Consider the following 22482-nt stretch of genomic DNA (forward strand, 5'->3'; position numbering starts at 1 on the left):
CTACACGATCTAAACATATCGCGTTCATAAATGGAGCATGCTCAAAACAAAGATTGTCTCGTTGTTATCTTATCTCTTTATAACGCGATAACGTTGTTTTATCGTGCATCATTGCTCCATTTTGTACGAAATCGTCCATGCGTCAGTATCGCTTCTGTGAATTATCGCATAATGAAAACGATCTGTACAAAAGAAACTATTTGGAAGAAATATAAAAAATGGCGTGGAAATGTGTAGCAGTGTTCATATTTTTGTGTGGTTGTGTTTGCGGCCAGTTGTGCCCTAGGCAATGTGATTGTGATGTGTCGAACGGGCTTAATCGAGCCACTTGTGAGAGGCAGAACATAATCAGCATGGAGGTGGGAGTGCCCAGTGGAGTGCAGGTCTATAGCCTGAGCCATAATGTGATAAGCGGATTGGAGAACTATTGCTTCAAGGTAAGCATTTAGTGACAATGTTCTTAGTTTATTTATATATTATATAAATAATACTTGTAACTGTCACGGTTACGATTGTCATATACTAACCTATCTAAATCGCGTATAATATGATTTACCTCGACGCTAGTCAGTTATAAGCCATTTTTTAAATGTATATTTCTGCGTAATAAACTCATACAAGTATGACATACCTTATTAGTCATGATAATGTTTTGAAACTATGATTCCAGGAAGCAGGTATCACTTCAATAGAAGTGCTTAACTTATCATACAATCAACTGTCTTGGATTGGCATCCACGCGTTCGCAGGCCTGGATAAGCTGGTACACCTGGATTTGAGCAGCAACCGTCTGAGGGCGGTGGTGATGGACCTCTTCTTCGAAACTCCAATGCTGGAAATGCTGGATTTATCGGGAAACGTTTTTGAGGAGCTCAAAAATCAACCTTTAATCGACCATACAAAGTTGAGGGTAAGTCAACTTATGCGCCGTTGTCCAAGAGTTGAAATAGAGACATAAGGCCGCTTGCATTCGCGTCCGTTCTTTTTACCGGACAACGGACCGTGTTATGTGACCATGTCCAGTTTGTATCTAGATAACGACACCTACGCCCAAGAAAACGAAACGTCGTCGCCTAGCACGGGCAATTGTCAGGTGAAAACAAGCGGCCTTATTTTATAAAATGTCGTAAAAATAGCAGTTTCACTAGATGGCGTTCTCACGCCCCCTATATCTGCAACGATTGTGGTAGGGGTAGGTCGGGATTTCCCGTTATTATGTGTGGTTCTTAGAACTACATTGGTGTTATTATTAATAACGATACATTGTTTAAAAACGATTGCTATAACACATGTTATTCTATTACAGGTGTTAAACCTCAACAACTGCCGGATAAAGTCGCTACCAGACAGAATATTCACCCGTTTACCAAACTTACGTAAATTAGATTTGAGCGAAAACTACCTAATATCTTTGAACACGGAAGTCCTGAAACCGCTTCGAAAACTAGAGAGGTTAGAATTACAGAACGACTACTGGACCTGCGATTCTAATTTCATGGCAGTAGAAGCTTGGATAACTTCACATCGCATCAGCTACACGAAGAAGTGCGTCAGAAGATCTCCTAAAATGTTTGAGAAAATTATATCGGCAGCGCCCGTCGAGCGAACAGATGTCGACGTTAAAGACGTTTGGAACATGACTTCTGAGAAACATGAAACCCTTCCTATTTTAAAACCTACAAAGCGATTGACTTGGTACGAGAAACTTGACAAAGAGTTTTCGTCGTCGCAAGCGTTTATTATAGGACTGGAATTAGGGTTGGCGATCGGTATAGTGGTCACGTATATTTGGTTACGCTCGCTGTGCGGGTGTCGGCGAGTGAATTTCACGCGACCTCAAACTAGAAGGCAGAGGCGGCGGGCGCAGAGGGTGGACGGTGATATGAGGACGAATTTACTATGGGGCAGCGGAATGAATCCGGACTTGGAGACCCCTCCGTCGTACAGAAGGCAGTTGTCGCTGCCGGAGCGCAGTCCGCCGCGGCCGTACGGCGTGCCGGGCCGGCGGGAGGCGGCGCCGCGGCCGTACGGCGTGCCGGGCCGGCGGGAGGCGGCGCCGCGGCCGTACGGCGTGCCGGGCCGGCGGGAGGCGGCGCCGCGGCCGTACGGCGTGCCGGGCCGGCGGGAGGCGGCGCTGCACGCGGACGCCGTCCGGGTGCCGCGCGGCGACACTCCGCCGCCTCCGTATCATGAGTGTAGACTCAACATATAAGTGCTCTTGGGATAAAGACTCAATTTTGTGAAAACATGAAGCATCTTTTGTTGTGATATTGTGTACGCTTGTTACATACGTACTGATTTCGATAAGTCTTTTGTAAAATAATGTATCGTACATATACATGTAGTAGCGCTTGTTAAACCTTTTTCTGCGTAATGTATACTCAAAGAGTAAATAAAAGGCAATGTGTTTTATATTATTTATTTTAATGTTTTATAAATACCATTATCACATTTCTTTTAAATATAAAATTGATATAATCTGTTATAATATAAAAAACATATTCGCTAAGTCAGACTCATAGAAATATTGTTGAATTTAACATAAATCCTTTAAATCTAAACTGATATAATAATTTGGGTAACTATACATATAAGAATTTTGTACATAAAATAACACAACCTCATGGCAAATTGTTGGATAATCACGAAAATAACTATGGCATTTCCATGGCAATATTAAATTAGTTAAACATAAAGGAATGTATATTTTGTATCCGGTGTCATTTGTTGAAATAAAAAGTTACAAGATTGCTACAACTACTGTACAACATAAAATCTATTTTGGTTCTAAAAGGAACATACACTGTTATAAAAATGCAGGTCGACATATACATTATAATCGTAAATAATTGACAAAATAATAGTAAAATACTATAAATTGTCAAATGTGTATTCATTGTTACATCATTGTATCCAGAAAATAAATCCTAATTTAGATCTAAAAACGAGAACATAGGTTTTTAGGCATATTCCCATTTTGTCAACAAGCCAGTATCTCTTCTCATCGAAATACCTAATATCTATTATACTAGTCGTTGTATATCCATTTGAATATCATAATAATGAAGTCAAAATTATTTTACTCGTATCTATTTGTATTCGACTGACTTATATCTAACTTTGATGTTGGTCCTACTAATTACATAATTTATCAAATACCTACTTATTTGATATGTTAATGTTTAGAACCATAAGAACATTTTAGCTATATTACGTTATAATCAATTTGATCACTACATAGACGTTTATGAAAGCTAAGGCCACCATAATTTCATACTGAGAAACATTATTCCTCTACCCATATTGTATACCATACACTCAAAACGTTCATATCATCAAATTTACACAGCTAGCAAACTATAAATTATAATACATCGTCAGATACCGATGGGCGTCTATTCAGGCAAGGTAACAAAGCGAAATTTCAGTTACAACTCTACTTGGCTATATTTTACATGACAAACATAATCCAAATTTTCTATTGAATATGCTTGAGAAAATAGCAAATGAAGTTGCGGTTAGTCCCGATAGTTAAGACATTTTTCCGCTATCAATTTCAAGTCCTATCTCACGTAACCTGGTTGTTATTTTTACGTCCTCATTTTTGTCACTTTCCACTCTGACATCTATCGTACGTGCCCTTAGGGGCCAAATCTATAACAGTATCCAGAAATATTTGCCAAACATTCTCGTTGTATCTCTTTTTATCGACATAAGGAACAAAAGAGACGCAGCGCTGTGTTAGGCAAATATTGAAGTAAATGTTAGACGTTTACCTCGTCGTTGTCGAGGGCTAGCTGGCTGATGTTGACGTAGTCGGGGTGCTGTGAGAACACGTCGACGAGCAGGCCGAAGGTCGGTCGTCGGTCGGGGTTGTATTCCCAGCAGTCTAGCATGACTTGGTAGATCTCGTCCGGGCATTCCTCGGGTCGTTCTAGACGGCCGCCGCTTTCTACTATTTGTATTGCCTGTAATATAAATGAAAGTTTGATCTCATCTACTAACAATGGTTTAACCTTTTGTTGGTGCTATTTCGAAAGTGAAATTTTCATAATCTCCGCCTAAGTCCCGATGTCCTTTTAAAAGAACAAATTCAAACCTACATAACCCAAAATGTGGATATAACCCAAAATTACGACAGGACCTGCTTTAAGAAATGGAAGAAACACCTTTTCTTTTTTTAAGTGTATGACTATATTCTGCCTTAGTTGAAAAGCTAAACACACCGTTGCTCTTGTTGTCGTCAAACCCGCCTAATTCAAGTTTGTATAGGTAAACTAATGCTTTTGTTCATAGCTTTCAAACTATCCTCAGCGCTCTTCATATCGCCGTACGGCTGCTTGCCATAAGTGTAAGGCCTGAGTTGACGCTCGAAGCGGAGCGTTCGGCGGGGCATGCAGCGTGGCGTCGCGCTCACAACTCACAAGTCAGTTGAGCAGCATGCACTAAGGCCGCTCCTTTACGTTACGCCCCGCTGCACGCTCAACTCCAGTGTCCACTCAGGCCTTACACTAAGAGAACCCTCATAGCGTGACGCCGTAGCTCCAGACGTCGCTGGCGCTGCTGAAGGTGCCGTAGTTGTAGGACGACTCTCTCGCGTACCACTCGATGGGCTACTTACCTTGTAGTACAACCTACCCCTCGTTTCCCACCAACACAATATCGGTTTAGCGAAAACTCAATTCTAAATTTAAAACGTCAAGGTCGTCTTATGCTCGACAATTGTAGACCTCTGGGTTGATATACTAACCTCGGTGCCCCTCATCTCCCCGTATGGCTGTTTGCCATAAGAGAACATCTCCCACAGCGTGACGCCGTAGCTCCAGACGTCGCTGGCGCTGCTGAAGGTACCGTAGTTGTAGGACTCGGGCGCGTACCACTTGATGGGCCACTTCCCGCCCTGGCTCGCCTTGTAGTACGAGCTGTCCATAGACAGCGCCCGTGATAGACCGAAGTCGCTTATTTTTGCTTGATGTCTGAAACAATACATATATTGTTAAATGTTTACGTAATATATGTATTTATTATGGTAATATGTAACTCTATAGTGCACAGGCGGTGGGTAGCTTGAGGATGATGGCACAGAGCGCAAGCGGCGCTTCCGAAGATTATTTACGATACAGCCGAGCTAGCCAATGTGACAATCGCTATCGCTTCGACAACGAAACGCTTTGTATCTTTCTATCACTGTTCCATATTAGTGCGACAGTGGCGTTTCGATCGCTACGAAGCGTAAGCGCTTTGCACGGCCGCGTAGCGTTAGCGCGTATCGTTAACGCCCACAGCTGCAGCTCGTAGCCGGCCGAGGCCTGCTCCGGCGACCGCAGCAGGTACTCCAGCAGCGACCCTAGCGGCACCAGCTCCTGGATCATGGCTAGAGGGGACCCTGTACCTGCTGGCCAGCAGTATGTTCCGGGCGGCGAGGTCGCGGTGCACGAAGCGGCGCCGCTCCAGGTAGCGCATGCCGGCCGCCACCTGGCACGCCCACAGCCGCAGCTCGTAGCCGGCCGAGGCCTGCTCCGGCGACCGCAGCAGGTACTCCAGCAGCGACCCTAGCGGCACCAGCTCCTGGATCATGGCTAGAGGGGACCCTGTACCTGCTGGCCAGCAGTATGTTCCGGGCGGCGAGGTCGCGGTGCACGAAGCGGCGCCGCTCCAGGTAGCGCATGCCGGCCGCCACCTGGCACGCCCACAGCCGCAGCTCGTAGCCGGCCGAGGCCTGCTCCGGCGACCGCAGCAGGTACTCCAGCAGCGACCCTAGCGGCACCAGCTCCTGGATCATGGCTAGAGGGGACCCTGTACCTGCTGGCCAGCAGTATGTTCCGGGCGGCGAGGTCGCGGTGCACGAAGCGGCGCCGCTCCAGGTAGCGCATGCCGGCCGCCACCTGGCACGCCCACAGCCGCAGCTCGTAGCCGGCCGAGGCCTGCTCCGGCGACCGCAGCAGGTACTCCAGCAGCGACCCTAGCGGCACCAGCTCCTGGATCATGGCTAGAGGGGACCCTGTACCTGCTGGCCAGCAGTATGTTCCGGGCGGCGAGGTCGCGGTGCACGAAGCGGCGCCGCTCCAGGTAGCGCATGCCGGCCGCCACCTGGCACGCCCACAGCCGCAGCTCGTAGCCGGCCGAGGCCTGCTCCGGCGACCGCAGCAGGTACTCCAGCAGCGACCCTAGCGGCACCAGCTCCTGGATCATGGCTAGAGGGGACCCTGTACCTGCTGGCCAGCAGTATGTTCCGGGCGGCGAGGTCGCGGTGCACGAAGCGGCGCCGCTCCAGGTAGCGCATGCCGGCCGCCACCTGGCACGCCCACAGCCGCAGCTCGTAGCCGGCCGAGGCCTGCTCCGGCGACCGCAGCAGGTACTCCAGCAGCGACCCTAGCGGCACCAGCTCCTGGATCATGGCTAGAGGGGACCCTGTACCTGCTGGCCAGCAGTATGTTCCGGGCGGCGAGGTCGCGGTGCACGAAGCGGCGCCGCTCCAGGTAGCGCATGCCGGCCGCCACCTGGCACGCCCACAGCCGCAGCTCGTAGCCGGCCGAGGCCTGCTCCGGCGACCGCAGCAGGTACTCCAGCAGCGACCCTAGCGGCACCAGCTCCTGGATCATGGCTAGAGGGGACCCTGTACCTGCTGGCCAGCAGTATGTTCCGGGCGGCGAGGTCGCGGTGCACGAAGCGGCGCCGCTCCAGGTAGCGCATGCCGGCCGCCACCTGGCACGCCCACAGCCGCAGCTCGTAGCCGGCCGAGGCCTGCTCCGGCGACCGCAGCAGGTACTCCAGCAGCGACCCTAGCGGCACCAGCTCCTGGATCATGGCTAGAGGGGACCCTGTACCTGCTGGCCAGCAGTATGTTCCGGGCGGCGAGGTCGCGGTGCACGAAGCGGCGCCGCTCCAGGTAGCGCATGCCGGCCGCCACCTGGCACGCCCACAGCCGCAGCTCGTAGCCGGCCGAGGCCTGCTCCGGCGACCGCAGCAGGTACTCCAGCAGCGACCCTAGCGGCACCAGCTCCTGGATCATGGCTAGAGGGGACCCTGTACCTGCTGGCCAGCAGTATGTTCCGGGCGGCGAGGTCGCGGTGCACGAAGCGGCGCCGCTCCAGGTAGCGCATGCCGGCCGCCACCTGGCACGCCCACAGCCGCAGCTCGTAGCCGGCCGAGGCCTGCTCCGGCGACCGCAGCAGGTACTCCAGCAGCGACCCTAGCGGCACCAGCTCCTGGATCATGGCTAGAGGGGACCCTGTACCTGCTGGCCAGCAGTATGTTCCGGGCGGCGAGGTCGCGGTGCACGAAGCGGCGCCGCTCCAGGTAGCGCATGCCGGCCGCCACCTGGCACGCCCACAGCCGCAGCTCGTAGCCGGCCGAGGCCTGCTCCGGCGACCGCAGCAGGTACTCCAGCAGCGACCCTAGCGGCACCAGCTCCTGGATCATGGCTAGAGGGGACCCTGTACCTGCTGGCCAGCAGTATGTTCCGGGCGGCGAGGTCGCGGTGCACGAAGCGGCGCCGCTCCAGGTAGCGCATGCCGGCCGCCACCTGGCACGCCCACAGCCGCAGCTCGTAGCCGGCCGAGGCCTGCTCCGGCGACCGCAGCAGGTACTCCAGCAGCGACCCTAGCGGCACCAGCTCCTGGATCATGGCTAGTGGAGGACCCTGGAATAGACATCAAATTTACATCTCTTGGCAGCGACGGATAAAGTTCATATTTTTAAAATGTTAAAGACGCTAGGTAAAGAGTGATCGCAAAGGATTATATTGCTTCTAAAACCGTGTCTAACTTACCAATGACACACCAATGAGTCGAACAATGCACCTATGCCGGAGGGTCATCATCGTCTTCGCTTCCGCCAGGAAGTCATGTTGATTAGAATCCGTGTGTTGTACGTGTAACGTCTTGACGGCGACGGGCATGGCGGGGCGGCCGGGCGCGGCGGCGAGGCTGGCCCGCAGCACGGACCCGAACTCGCCTTCGCCCAATGTCGCTCCTAGCGTTAGCTCGCTCATCGGGATGAAATCTGAAATCAATATGTAAGTTGAAACTAATGTTTCCATAGCTAAATGAATTTCATCATATTGTAAATTAACACTATTAAAAACGATGTATTTACCATGTATAATCGTTTTTTACATCGAAGTATATTTGTCCCCGATATTGGGCACAATTACACAATTTCACGGAGTTACCTATAAATAAATTTCGGGACTCGTAATATACATGTTTAGTAGAATTTAAAATGTAAATAACCATGTTCGTTGAAATCGTATAATTATATAGTGTCCATTAGATTACAGCAAAAAAAAATCTAGTCATATACCATAGAACCCATAAGCATATGAGATTCTTATATTAGGCAAATTTTATCATTTCTCCTATTTTGGAGTTTGGAACTCTCACACATACAAAAGCGTGCAACTTATAATATTTCCCTTTATTGTAAGCTTGGTATATCCAGAATATCAGTTGAACACCAACAGGTCTAAAATAACGATGAAACCACACCCGTCATCAGCGATGTTCAACTCACCTTGCAGTGTGGAAAGCTGGCCATCAGAATTAATAGATATTTCATTATAATTCTCCCCAACAACAACGGCGCTGTTGTTAACGGGCACTTTATACGTGTCGTTGTCATCCAGCGACTCGTTGTTGTTGAGGCTGTCGTTGTTAAAGTCGGATGAAAAGGACAGGTTCCTGGTGAGCAGTTCGAAGGCGTTGGGCGGCGAGCTGGGCTCCGAGATCTGCTTGTTTAAGATGTCGTTTTTGACTAGGGATAACGTCTGGTTCATGGCTGCTCGACTCGGTGATGGTTTCTTGGTCCGTGGCATTGTTGAGAACTGGAAAAATATTGGGAGAATTAATCTTTGGGCGTAATGTGTATAGTAGGTAAGGGTTGTTTGTTGGTCTGTTGTTATATGCTCTTGCTGCGACTGCTTTTGAAGCTATTTTAAAGCAGTTTGTCAAAATGGATAAATAATCCCACCAAAAATATTTACATGTAAAATGTTCCCAAGACGAGAACCTTATGCTCTCGTCTGGCTTGCACTGTCGAAAAGTTATCATATCTCGTGTAGAGCCAAGCTTTTAACGTCCTAATGTCGCAAACTTTGCATAGTCAAAATATGTGACTTGGCCGTTTAGCTATAGTGTTAGTAACAGACTAGTCTTGAAGTTTTTGAATCAAAACCTTAAAGGCTCGCAAACCTTGAAGGTTCAAGCTTTGAAGACTTAAGTGTTGAAGGTTTGAGCTAAAAAACGGTTCAGAACCTTAACGACTCAACCTTTTTATGAGCTCTTAAGAGTAAGTCTTTAAGACTTGGACTTCATAGAGAGCTCAAGTTTTAAAAACTCGGGCCTATTGAAAGCTCAGCCCCCTCGAACCTCGAAGGGCTGAGTCGATCGTTAAGAGCTCAAACAATAAGCGTTCTAGGCAGAAAGTATTATTGTTTTTTTTTAAGAATATTATGAACCTAACTAGGTACGTTGCCACTTTGTAGTCATGTCTGGGTGTAGTGGTTAACAGATCGCAAAAAGACTGATGTCACTCATAAAATTGATCTGCAATCGAAAAAAATCTTTAACTTTACGTTTAGAGGTATTGTTATATTGCGGTAAAGTCCGAATTTTTTTTTTCTTTTTTCTCCTATTTCACAAAAATTTATATAATATTTTTTAACTGTAATGACCTCAGGATTACGCTGTTAAAATCTCTCAGGTTCCCCACGGGCATCCTGTATCTACCAAATATGGCATAGATTGATAGCTTCTAAGACTTAAATGTTCCAAACCTTATAGACTTAAATCTTAAAAACTTAGGAGGCTTTAAAGCTTGAGACCTAAAGACTCGAGGTTTCTGTGATCGTAAGCAACAACGCGAATGTGATCGTAAGCAACTTATTAATTTGAGGCTTATACGGTCGAGGCTTTAAGGTTCAAGGCTACTAGACTCAGCAGTCGCGACTAGAGTCTTGTAGTTTACGCCTCGAAGCTTAAATTCACAACACTATTTAGCTACCATCACATGGACGTAAGATGAAAAACGGGAAGCCCGTCGGGCATGGCGCTGGAACGTTCAACGAGCCGCATCACGAATTCTAGATACGGCTCGTCGTCGATGAACACGCTTAATTATAATAAATCCTTATAGAAGGATACCTCGGGCAAGGGCGGCTTGGGCTTGGGCGGCACGGGCACGCGCAGGCGCGCGGGCAGCCCGTCGGGCACGGCGCCGTAGTGCTCCACCAGCCGCTCCACGCTCTCCAGGTACGGCCCGTCGTCGATGAACACCCAGCCTGCCGCCTGGACAACAAAAGCTAGTCAGAAATAACTAAACTGGCTCATCGATTCAAAACGGGTGTTAGCCTCCGAAATAATAGCACTTCACATATCCCAGTGCAGCGCAAATTTCTGCCAATTATTAGATTGGAGCCGACACAGATCCTCGGATACCTGACCACACGTAGCACTACGACGGCTGGGACTAGGGAACGAAAAACCGGATGCAGATTGCGACGAATGGGTGCTTCACATCGTATTTGTATTTTGCAATTTATAAAAACCGGGTTGTAAACCTGCACTTAAATTCGAAAAAAAATAGTTTGAGCCCAAGACCCTGTTTCAATGAACAGTTTGCAATTACAACGACCGACTCCACTCGACTCGACGATTTTTTTCCGATACGACCTTCAAACCTTCAAGAAAAGAGCGTTCTCCCTTCTTAAAGGCCGGCAACGCACTTACAACCCAATCCTGCGCTCGATTGCCGAGAGATTTGACTGCCCATATTTGAGGCATTGTGATGACATGCATGTTTCTAGAAGTACCTATTATGTCTAACCACTAAGTAGGTGCTTCTAGAAACATAGCTGTCTTAAAAGTCAAAATATTCTTTATTCAAATAGGCCTAGCAACAAGCACTTTTAAATCGTCAAATTTTACAAATATCATCTTAATCTAAATATCAGAGCAATTTATTGATGCAGTTATTATTGTTCTAAAAAAAAACATTGAACTATTATAGATATGGTAAACTTAATAATAAGAATTTCACAAAAAGATCGTCAATCATCAAAATTGTATAAAAATACTAGTCTAGAACCTTTCTAGAATAAAATCTAAATGTCAAAAAATACGGTATATATATACATTGAATTATCAATTTCATCATTAATAACATAACAATAAATAATTCATTCTTTACAATCACACTTAATCCCACGGTGTTTCATCATTCATGTAGTCTTGTGTGCTATAATAGGCTTTAGAGATAAGCTTACGTTTTACATAATTTTTAAATTTACTAACAGACAATTCAGTTATAATATTAGGAAGTTTATTGTAGTAATTATTTAGAGATAAGTTTGTACATATTAACATAGCTGTAAGTGCATACTAACATACTTATGAGTCTAAAGTTACTTGAAATAAATGATTAAATAAAAAACAACCCTGGTGTTGCAGGTGTCCATGGGCGGCGGTAATCGCTTACCATGAGGTGATCCGTCTGCTCGTTTGCCTCCTCTACCATATTGTTGCCCGAAGTAGAAAAACAAGTTGGCCGTTCTCTTCCTACCTACAGTCAATTTTATGTGACGGTTTGAAGAGTTTGTTAGTTATACGGATTAATGGCCATTTCCAGCTTCAATATTTACCTCCTTCCTTATAATAAACTGGTAAGGCGTGTTTTCGCTAAGCATAGTAAGCACGCAGTTGGCGCTGCTGTGTCGCTCGCTGTACCGCACTAAAGAATACGCCGTCCGTTATACTTTGTTGTTCCAACTTGTAGCACATTTCTATAATTACCTCTTTCCTTATGATAAAGTGGTAGGGCGTGTTTTCGCTCAGCATAGTGAGCACGCAGGTGGCGCTGCTGTGCCGCTCGCTGTACCGCACTAGAAACACGCCGTCCGTCGCCTTGTCTACTAAGTTGTTCTGCTTGCAGTACTGTTCTAAAGTTTGTACGGCTTCGTCCCGGCTCAACGTGCCGTGGTACCATTGACTTTTGGAGGTTTGCGGTGGCTCGGGTTTGTAGTTTTCTGGAAACAATTGAAGTATATGAGACTAATTCATAAGTTGATCATCTTAAAACTGACTATGGAAACCAATAATTTTTTTACAAATTGATGTCTGCAAAATTCTTTTACTGCTATCGTTCATCGGATCTGCCTTATCAAGAACCTTCCCAGAGTATTCCCTTTTGTTCATTTACTATGGACATGCGGCGGAAATGAATAGGAACACACAACCTTTTCGACGTTCGGGCATAATTAGCTAAGTTGCAGCAATTTTGATAGCACAGACCGTGCACGTGTCACCTATTTAAAACGCTAAAATTCTATGAAATTATGTCGTTTAAAATAACACTTGCACAGTATGTGCTATCGAAATCACTGCCCACTTAGCTTGGTCTAACTCTAGTACTTACTTAATAGCTGATAGCATTCCGTATGACCATGATGCTTCGCCAAATCAGCCGGGGTTTCTTGCTGCAACGTCCTCGGGTTCGCGGGTGCTTTCAATTTTAGAAGGACCTGCAAACATTTCCTGTATGAACCGAAACTGACTTAACCCTTTTCCAGGCCGCACCAATCTACAAGGTTTTCCCAAAAAAAAACAAATATACTTCAATTAATCCAGCTTTAGTGATTCATTTGAAGATAGCTGACATTTCCCGAAAGTGCAATCTAATTTGAACCTTATATGGAAATACTAAAGTTGAAATTCTATTGGCGCGTATGTGGTCGATATATCAAGTCAAATCAGCTTCATTTTTCAAGTGTTAAAATGATTAGACATTATGAAACACAATTATAGAATGACTCGGTCTACTGTTATTCCGATAATATCCTGGTGCTTGATTTCATAGTGTGAATTAATTTATTTTAACTAACAGTCAATATCCCTATCAAATAAGAATCCAAACAACTCGTTGTTATGGAATGTGGCTTCCTGTTTTCAGGTTACATTGTAATTTGTTGCCATTCAACAAGAATGAGAGTTTGTTTTATAAACATGTGCATATTCAGAATATTGTAGGCGTCAATAAATTTAACATTGGTATCAGGAAGACGTAAAGAGAGATTTCTCTAGAATAAATTGGATGTTTCAAAAGGACTCAAAAAATAATGTTAATAAGAAAAATATGTAAAAAATAACTTTAAAAAAAATGTTTGTCACAAGCTTTTATCGCTGACTGTACTTTTCTTTCCACGGGAAACTAATACTCACTGAGATAATTCTAACAACCCCAAACACAATTAGTTTGCGTTGTTTTATCACAGAGCTCCCATGGCCACCTCCTGTTTCCATCATCAGATCAGCTCCATGTCATCATAATATTGCAGTGTCATTCGATATACATATATGTATGAAACATTTCAGCTCGATTAGAAAATGGGAAGTGGGTCATATTTAGTTTTTAAGATTTGACCCACACATTTGAGAGACCCATGGAATACTCCTTCAGCGAATCTTAGCAGTTTTACCTCCAGTTATCTCAATAGGTAACACTCGTGTAACAACTTAATTCGATCTGAATAAAATTATGAACCAATCAAGTACCTTAATACAGTCAATGTGTCCTCTCTGCGCGGCGTCGTGGAGCGGCACTTTGCCCGTGGGCGCGTGCCGCATCTGGTAGTTGGCGTTACCCTTCGTTATCAGCAGCTCGGCGGTGCTGGGCAGGTTGTTCTGGCAGGTGTACTGCAAAACAAGGATATTCAGGGTCACGGTATTTTAAACTTTATCTACTACTAGCGACCCGTCTCTGCTTCGTACAGGTTACACAAAACCTAAACAAACTATACACCACTCTATTGATAGATACCGCATGAAATACAATTCAGCCGTTTTTGAGTTTATCGCGAACATACAGACAGACAGACGCGGCGGGAGACTTTGTTTTATAAGTACGCCTACCACCAGATAGACACTGACATATTCGTGCTATTAGTACGAGCGAGATGTATAGAAAGTAAGTTACGCAGACGTTAGCGAATATGTCAGTTAAGTAATAAGCTAATAAAGCAAGCCTAAGTGATGTTATATACTCCTCTAACAGTTTTCTGAAAAAAAGAAACAAATTTATATCATATTCAACTTCTTGTATGATGGGCAGGCACCGCTACAGATCTTATTATAAATACAATTCAATCAAAAGTAAAACTGCCTCTGCCGACATATTTTAAGAGTTGTCTCATCAGGAAGTTAGAATGAAGGACTCGTACTTACGATTTTCCATGCGGGAATCAAGGAAAAGTACTGTTAATGTGATGCGCCTACAATAACAATAAGGAGATCGGAAGACATAGTGGACACAGTATGACAACAGGTTTGACAGTCATAATATTCACGTGTAACGGCGTCTATCCGAATGAGTCCCGTACGTTGACCGTGGCACAGCTATCTATGATTTCAAGAGTATCTTGTCGCGCCCGGCTTTAGCGGCGATATGCACCGCTGTAAGTCCACCTTGTACCTTTGTCGACCTACTCGTAGAATTATTACATGTAACGGCGTGTACCCAAATGAGTCCCGCACGTTGACGGTGGCGCCGCGCCGCTATCTATGACTTTTCAAAGTATCTTGTCGCGCCCGGCTTTAGCGGCGATATGCACCGCTGTAGTCCACCTTGTACCTTTGTCGACCTACTCGTAGAATTATTACATGTAACGGCGTGTACCCAAATGAGTCCCGCACGTTGACGGTGGCGCCGCGCCGCTATCTATGACTTTTCAAAGTATCTTGTCGCGCCCGGCTTTAGCGGCGATATGCACCGCTGTAGTCCACCTTGTACCTTTGTCGACCTACTCGTAGAATTATTACATGTAACGGCGTGTACCCAAATGAGTCCCGCACGTTGACGGTGGCGCCGCGCCGCTATCTATGACTTTTCAAAGTATCTTGTCGCGCCCGGCTTTAGCGGCGATATGCACCGCTGTAGTCCACCTTGTACCTTTGTCGACCTACTCGTAGAATTCTTACATGTAACGGCGTGTACCCAAATGAGTCCCGCACGTTGACGGTGGCGCCGCGCCGCTATCTATGACTTTTCAAAGTATCTTGTCGCGCCCGGCTTTAGCGGCGATATGCACCGCTGTAAGTCCACCTTGTACCTTTGTCGACCTACTCGTAGAATTCTTACATGTAACGGCGTGTACCCGAAGGAGTCCCGCACGTTGACGGTGGCGCCGCGCCGCTATCTATGACTTTTCAAAGTATCTTGTCGCGCCCGGCTTTAGCGGCGATATGCACTGTTATATGTCCACCTTGTACCTTTGTCGCCCTAGAATACTTACATGTAACGGGGTGTATCCGAACGAGTCCCGCACATTGACAGTGGCTCCGCTTTCAATGAGTTTCTCGAGTATTTTGTCGCGTCCGGCTTTAGCAGCGATATGCACCGCCGTCTGTCCATCTTGGTTCTTGGCGTCGCGGCTGTGGTATCCGACTGCTAGCATTTGAGATACTATGTTGTAGTCACCGGCCTCCGTCGCTCTGTCAAATAAGTAGTTTATTTTAGACATTAACACGCGCAATATGATACAACAGACTATACTTTACACACTAGTGCGGAGCTATTAAGGAATATTTGACCGCCAAAGACGTCAACTGACGCGCGCGGCTACAGTCCAATATCAACCTTCGTGCATTCCCACAGGGTTCACAATGGCACGCCCCACACGATAGGCGTGGCGTTCAAAGGGATATATTTTTTTACTTTGTGAGAATATGGAAGTTATAATGGGTTAGGTATTTAATGAACTAGCTTGGGCACGGTAAAATCGAAGAGGAATTTAATTTGAATTGGTAAATTGGGTGTACAAGGTCAACAATACAATAGAAAAACCCGTCCAAGTGGTGCCCGACACGCAACTAAATAGCGGCTCACAAAATACACTTACGTAAATAATACATGTAACTAAAAGTGTTTTTATTTTTTTATAAAATCAACATGTTGCACATCATTAGATAGGTCTTTAAAAATAACATTAAGGATGCTAAAAACGTTTTTGATTGAGGGAGAGGGGTCATGATCCTCGTTCCGGGTCATTCCTGATACAGAGGCTGTCTATCGCGATTCAGCGTGGCAACGCGGCGAGCGTGATGGGCACCTTTGCGTCTGGGAGGGCTCGGGACGGGTTGTTTGATTAATTTTTGTATTTGTGTCTTTCTTTTTGTTTACTTTTACTCCTGTTTAGTTTATAGTCAATTTTAATGTTTTTTTTTTCATTATTTATGTATCTGCATAGTATAAATGTAAAATGTATGTATAGCTTTAATTAACTTATCAATAATTTTTTTTGATTAAGTGACTACATTTTAATCTCTCCGAAAGTCAAATATATTGTGTGTGTGTGTGTCCTCTAACTTTTGAACCGGGCGAACAGAAAAAAACAGATAATAAAGCGTAATAAATACTTTCCACGTATTTTTTTTATATAATAGGTTGAGCCTTTAAAGTAAAAAAAAATGATCTTATTAAAATAACGTAAGTGCCGCGAAGATATGCTCTTTTGCTTGTACAGCTTTTGGTATTGAAGGTACGGAACCCTCCATTATGCGTCGTTCGATTCCAGGCGCGGATACAAGGGGGGGGCCATAGGGGCAATGCCCCCCCCCTAAAACCCTGGCTCTCACATTACTAAATTGAGTAAATTTTTTTTTACCTTATTTTCTGTGCAAAAATATATGATTTTCTCAAAATGCCCCCCCCCCCTAAGCCAAATCTTGTATCCGCGCCTGTTCGATTCGCACCTAGCCGGTTTTTTAATTAATAAGTAGTATAGAGAATAAACACTATTCCAATTACGTCAAATGTTTGTACTAACAGATGGTAAAGAGACTCACAACTCCATAACTAAACGACCCAAAAGCACGCAAAATCATTATGTGAATCATTAACTCAACTCTGAGTCATCATCTTCAAACACAGATGTATCTGGAGTGAGTTGATATTATAACATGTCAACAATCTCATCGCGGGTTGCCGAGGTATGAGTAATACGCATATTCATAAAAATATAATAGAATGACATTTAAGTCAATAATTAGCTGTTTTCTCAAGAATAAGAAATATTTCTGTTATAATTTTATCAGTATAGCATTTATTCATAAGGCATACATATCTGCCTTTATCATTTAACGAATTAATTGAAACAAAAATACATGCGTAAATAAATGTCAAATTTAATCCAGTAATTTTGATTAATTACTTATTGGTCAAGCAAGCAATAGCTGTATTTTATGTAGGATAAGTTAAAATAAAATTTCGGATAGTGTTTTTATACTTTGCAGTACCAAAAATAATGTACACTCTCCTTTATAAATATATAAAGTAATAATTTAAATCATTAAAATATCTCATATCGGAACACTTGTAAGTGTCGGGTTATTCCAAGCCACGCATAATTTTTACAGCAACGATTGATAATTGTGTTTCAATATTTTAAATGGCTATTAATACCCATAATTCCAACACATTATGTCCATTTTCGGAATTGAGTACCCAATAATTTGAAGTATTCATCATTACCCAAATACACATTTGTACCTGTCCTAATATCTCAAAGAATTTCTTATAACTAAATGTAAATATCAGCATAAAAACAAGTTACCTACTTATACTAAAGCATCAATACCATTACTGCGCATAATCATAATAATATCACATTGTCAGCATTATTGAACGACCTATTGAACAGCATTCACCACAGGAACACAGCAATAAAGTTGTCACTTTTACATTGCATCAACCAATTGTGCAACATAAGTAAAAAGACTCGGAGCATTGACCTACTCAACTGACTTTATGCGGCTATTTCACACGACCATAACAAAAAACAAATTAAAATTGTACTCTAGACATTGGTTAAAGCAATTTGTTCCAACAAGATGGAAGAAATTAAGGGCAATAACTGTAGCTCTCCAGTTAATAGAACTTCCTTCTTCACTATCATTCAAGTAAACTGTGGATTTGATATGACAGTATTAAATAATGGAACATCATCGCATAACAAAGGTTGTTTATTATTCATATAATCACCAATCATCTACACAATAAATACAAAAAAAAAACTATAATGTTTCATACATTCGCAACCTCCCACATCATTGACTAGAACTTCTTACACCTTAAAGATTCTTCTTCATATCTTATGAAATTCTGATCATTATGTAAGCAAGCAATGCCAGAGAAGTCCTTTATCACGATGGGAGGATGAACTTCCACTAACAGTGGGACTGAAATGAAGACGAGTGGCCCATGACAGACTACAGTGGAAAGAGCAAGCGGAGGCCTTTGCCAAGCAGCATGATGAGTTAAAAGATTCAAGTCTAGTCTCTTACTCAAGATAAAAGGGATATATATAGATAGTATATAGATAGATAGATAGACATAGTCACTAACAGCTACACTTCACTGACTATTAATGGATATTATAATAATTGCAATAAGGATTCTGAATGGTTACTGTCAAGAGAAATGGCCGCTTCTCTATAGGAACATAGTCCATACTTTCCTCTCTGGATACTGACATTATGGTAAACATTTTTACATTATTTGTAATTTTTTAGATTTTTTGGTTATTATGAGAATTAGGAGCAAAAACTATTTCCATATTAATTTTTAAATGATACTAGGCGGGTCCAAACAGAGCGAGCATACGCGCGAGGCAATTTCCTCGCGCACAAAACGGCTAGTGTAGAAGTGCATCGTCCATTTTGTGCGCGAGGAAATTGCCTCGCGCGTATGCTCACTCTGTTTGGACCCGCCTACTAACTCTTATAATTACTAAAAATTTAAATGAAAGGGTATAGCTGTTGTTAATGGGTCTAATTGTGTCAAAATATTTTCAATAATGTTAATATCCAGAGAGGAAAATGAGAACTATGTTTTGTATGAAAAGGACATGGTCATCTATTAACATTGGTATGTACTTATCCCAACACAAGCCTTATTGAGCTTACTGTGGGACCCTCAACACAAGCCTTATTGAGCTTACTGTGGGACTTAGTCAATTTGTGTAATAATGTCCTATAATATTTATTTATTTATTTACTTATGTCAAAGTAATAGAGTTTACATTACATAATTCTCTTGTTACTTGGCATATTATGCTGCTAATTACTGGCAAGTCCCTGAACAAACGGCAATTTAAACCAATTTTGTCAAATATTTTATTGACATAAGATTTTTTCATTTGTTATTAAAAGTTGAATTAAGAATTACTGGTGATAAATTACAATAAATTTATTATTCCTTGTTTTTATTATGTTCTGCCAGTCTGAATACAATTGTTACACAGTTTGTATGAAGAAACATTGTAAAGTACAAATATAAGGCTTTATGAATATGCTCAGAAGAGGGCCTATAATGATATGGCATTGTAACTGTATGTTGGGTGAATTTAAATCGTGTAACAAACATTAGACAACAAATATTGCCCCAGTAGAGCAAAAGCAGCTTACCTGTGTAAAAGATTGGTGGTCCCCTGGGTGCGTGACTCGTGAGGTGGAGGCTGCCCCTTACACACAACAGACAGCCGTGTGACGAGACCATTAGAGTCTCCGCGGTAGTGCTGTATGAGGGTATCCAACCCATGCACTGTTGTGTGTTCTTCAATGGAAAAGAAGGCATCCTCACCATGCCTCCGAATTTGGTAATGCACTACTTCACCCTGAAATAAATTATAATTTAATGTGAAATTGCGATTAATGCACTAAACATTCCAGTAGATTGGGAGTAGAGTGTGGAGTCAAAGAACATAAGCCTGCCACTGTGGGATGCATGCAGAGGCAACAAGTTATGGAATCTAAAATTATCATCATTTTTATTTTTTATTAACCTTTTTATAATACAATAAATGTAATACATTATATACACTTTTAGGAACCCATTTTATAAATAACTAACTCTTCTGTGAGAATAAAGACAATAATTTCAACACTTTTTAGAGACAAAGTTATCTGAAACATAGCACTGTTTGTTTACTTAAGTAATGTTAGGTTATAAACTTTTAGTACTTACTTGGTGCAAAACTGATAAAACATAGTCTCCTGGTGAAGTGTTGCTTTCACGTACCAAGAAAACACCATCTTCGCCCTCTGGAAACGCCAAAGGTAAACAAGGAATCAGAATCTATTGTATTTTTTTGTTACCATTTAGTATTAAAAAGGAACTTTAAACCAACGCCTACCTTCTTTTAACAGCTTCTCGGCAGATTCTCGTGATATTTTCCCATGGAACCAGTCGACGTTATCCTCTCTGTTCATCCTCAAGAGGAAAGAGTTCGTCTGAAAAGTTAATTGGAAACTTGTTCAACAAGTTGCTGTTGCTGGACAATAACTTTTTCTTCCAAAGCCTCACACGAAAATAACAGTACGAGATTCATAGCTTGTCGACAATATTTCTATACACTTCATTTAGTTAAATGAATATGAATTACATTTAGAACTTTACTTATTATTTTTCTGTGCGTAATCATACGCTAAAGAATTTCGCCATTACAATACATATTTTATTCTCTATTTCTTTCTAACACACGCACCACGCATTTGGATACTCTAACAAATACCGTAGACAGCACTGATAAATCGTCATTATACCGTATGACAGTGATTTCCTCCTGTTGAAAAGAGAAGGATGATAACTACAGTACTTTTACATTTATTGGCGTAATATTTTACATGTCACTTTAGAAATTAGTCAAATGAGATACTGATAAGAATTTTAAATGACTCACTAACGAATTAAATCATGATAAAAATATTTTAAATTATAATAAAGCTGTAGATATGAATATACCGGTTAAAAATCATGTAGCTTACCTTCAATAATATGAATGACGTCATGGTTGTTATCATGATATCCAACTATAAAAGCACACAAAAATATTTACAAGTAGTTTTAGAGTTTGCGAGCCAAATTTATTTAACTGTTGTTTTGTTTTGTACACTCACACATTTTTGTTATTGTTTCTTTATTTATATCGAGTAACACAAAATTATTTGTTAAAAGTATTCGCGGTGAGCGGAATGCGTGTATACCAAAGCAAGCAACCGGCAGACAGGCGCGGTATCCCCGACTCTGCCTTCCAGCGAATGACTCATAGCAAGGTCAATTCCGAGAAATGAATCACCAGCACACTTCAGTTCCACAATGGTGTAAGTATTGCGCATTCCCCAGCACTAAAATCTACTACATAAACCATGCACAACATATTGTTGGGTACAGTTACAAGTAATTATGCTCTACAAATATGTTCGCTGGCTGTTTATATCAGTACCTATTTCTATTCTCATTATTTATCAATGTTACAGTAAAAACTGTTGTCTTCTGTTATACTATTTAGCTAATGATATTAATGACTTCTGTTAATAGTCCTTCGAACCGGATAGAATTACCAAAAAAAACTGTCGCAACATTTAAAACTTTAAAGAGTACTTTTCGGAGTCGCGTTAAGTTACAATGTATGTACCTACTTAAGGTACTTATAGGTTTGTTGGTTTGTCCAGGCAAACTGGTCCCGTGGAAGTTTGTTTACCTCGCGAATGGGATGTTTATTTACTTTCATTCGTCGAACCTTCTAGCTCACAACCTGTCCTCAGAGAGAGGGCTAGCTAGACCCGCGCAATGTAATTTTATAGATCGTCTTTATCCATCACGGAATAACTGTGTTCCGGACATTTGGGAGGCCTGCGCGGAGGCGAAGGCAACACGTAGATCCCTTGTTGACACTTTATTGAGATTTAAGGGGTACACCGTAGATCAGTTGGACGCAGTTAAATAAATGGGATCCATCCTCAAAAAATGTCATGAAATTATTGACTTTTCCTTTTGACAGAAAGTTATATTGACACATTTTTGTGGTTGGATCTTTTTCCCTATTAAGCCCAGTTAATATTTGACATCTTGATATATGAGATCGAGATAATAATATGGAATTTTTTTGCCGAAATTAGTCTAGTCGACAAATTCAAAAGGTGAAGAATAGAGATACCTACTGCTCCTAAAATACCTACGCGTGATACCGCATTGGATTCGAAATGATGTCTAGAAAAATAAGCGTTATTTAGCACATAAAAAATGTAATAGTTATAAACAATGAACATGAAAAAACTGGCTATTTAATTTTTGACCATTATCGCAAAATAAGAAAATAAAAAGAGAGTCTTAACGAGAAGGAAATTATTAATAAAATGCTACTAAGTTCTGGAACTCGATCTCCATTCTACATATTGTATAATTTCAATTCAACGCTTAAAATAGCCCAACGCGCGTAATTTTCGAGATGCGCACGTAAGTAATAGGTATTAAATATTTTTTGTAAGTATTAAATATGAATCTACAAAATTAGAAAAAAAATGGTTTATTTTAAATACTTATTTCCGTTACCTTAACAAGTGTTTTTCCAAATCAGCTCAGATGTCGCCGTGAAATCGGGGAACATGCTAAAAATAAATTCTAACCTCTACATATAAAATAATAACCTCCTGT

The 22482-nt window shown here is 42.5% G+C and overlaps 2 protein-coding genes across 4 annotated transcripts; one reads left to right on the plus strand and one right to left on the minus strand.

The window, feature by feature from the left end:
- Positions 1-97: 97 nt before the first annotated feature.
- LOC133519176 (leucine-rich repeat-containing protein 26) lies at positions 98-2412 on the plus strand. Its single transcript, XM_061853140.1, has 3 exons — positions 98-437; positions 671-910; positions 1307-2412. The coding sequence occupies exons 1-3, from the start codon at positions 219-221 to the stop codon at positions 2210-2212; spliced, it is 1365 nt and encodes a 454-aa protein (XP_061709124.1). The 5' UTR covers positions 98-218; the 3' UTR covers positions 2213-2412.
- Positions 2406-21049, minus strand: LOC133519174 (tyrosine-protein kinase Shark). 3 transcript variants are annotated; one of them, XM_061853139.1, is made up of 14 exons: positions 20814-21049; positions 20183-20279; positions 20014-20090; positions 19455-19663; positions 15284-15482; positions 13548-13688; positions 12412-12517; positions 11790-12022; positions 10143-10286; positions 8515-8824; positions 7772-8004; positions 7443-7642; positions 4751-4976; positions 2406-3968 (listed from the first exon to the last, which is right to left on the minus strand). In XM_061853139.1, the coding sequence occupies exons 1-14, from the start codon at positions 20847-20849 to the stop codon at positions 3765-3767; spliced, it is 2415 nt and encodes an 804-aa protein (XP_061709123.1). In that variant the 5' UTR covers positions 20850-21049; the 3' UTR covers positions 2406-3764. The 3 variants fall into 3 exon arrangements, with proteins under 3 accessions (XP_061709123.1, XP_061709122.1, XP_061709121.1); XM_061853138.1 differs by lacking the exons at positions 2406-3968; positions 4751-4976; positions 20814-21049 and adding an exon at positions 20534-20587 and having other exon boundaries at positions 7101-7642; XM_061853137.1 differs by lacking the exons at positions 2406-3968; positions 4751-4976; positions 20814-21049 and adding an exon at positions 20432-20530 and having other exon boundaries at positions 7101-7642.
- Between the last annotated feature and the right edge of the window lie 1433 nt (positions 21050-22482).

The sequence above is a fragment of the Cydia pomonella genome, chromosome 6 (assembly GCF_033807575.1).
Source record: "Cydia pomonella isolate Wapato2018A chromosome 6, ilCydPomo1, whole genome shotgun sequence".
NCBI lineage: Eukaryota > Metazoa > Arthropoda > Insecta > Lepidoptera > Tortricidae > Cydia > Cydia pomonella.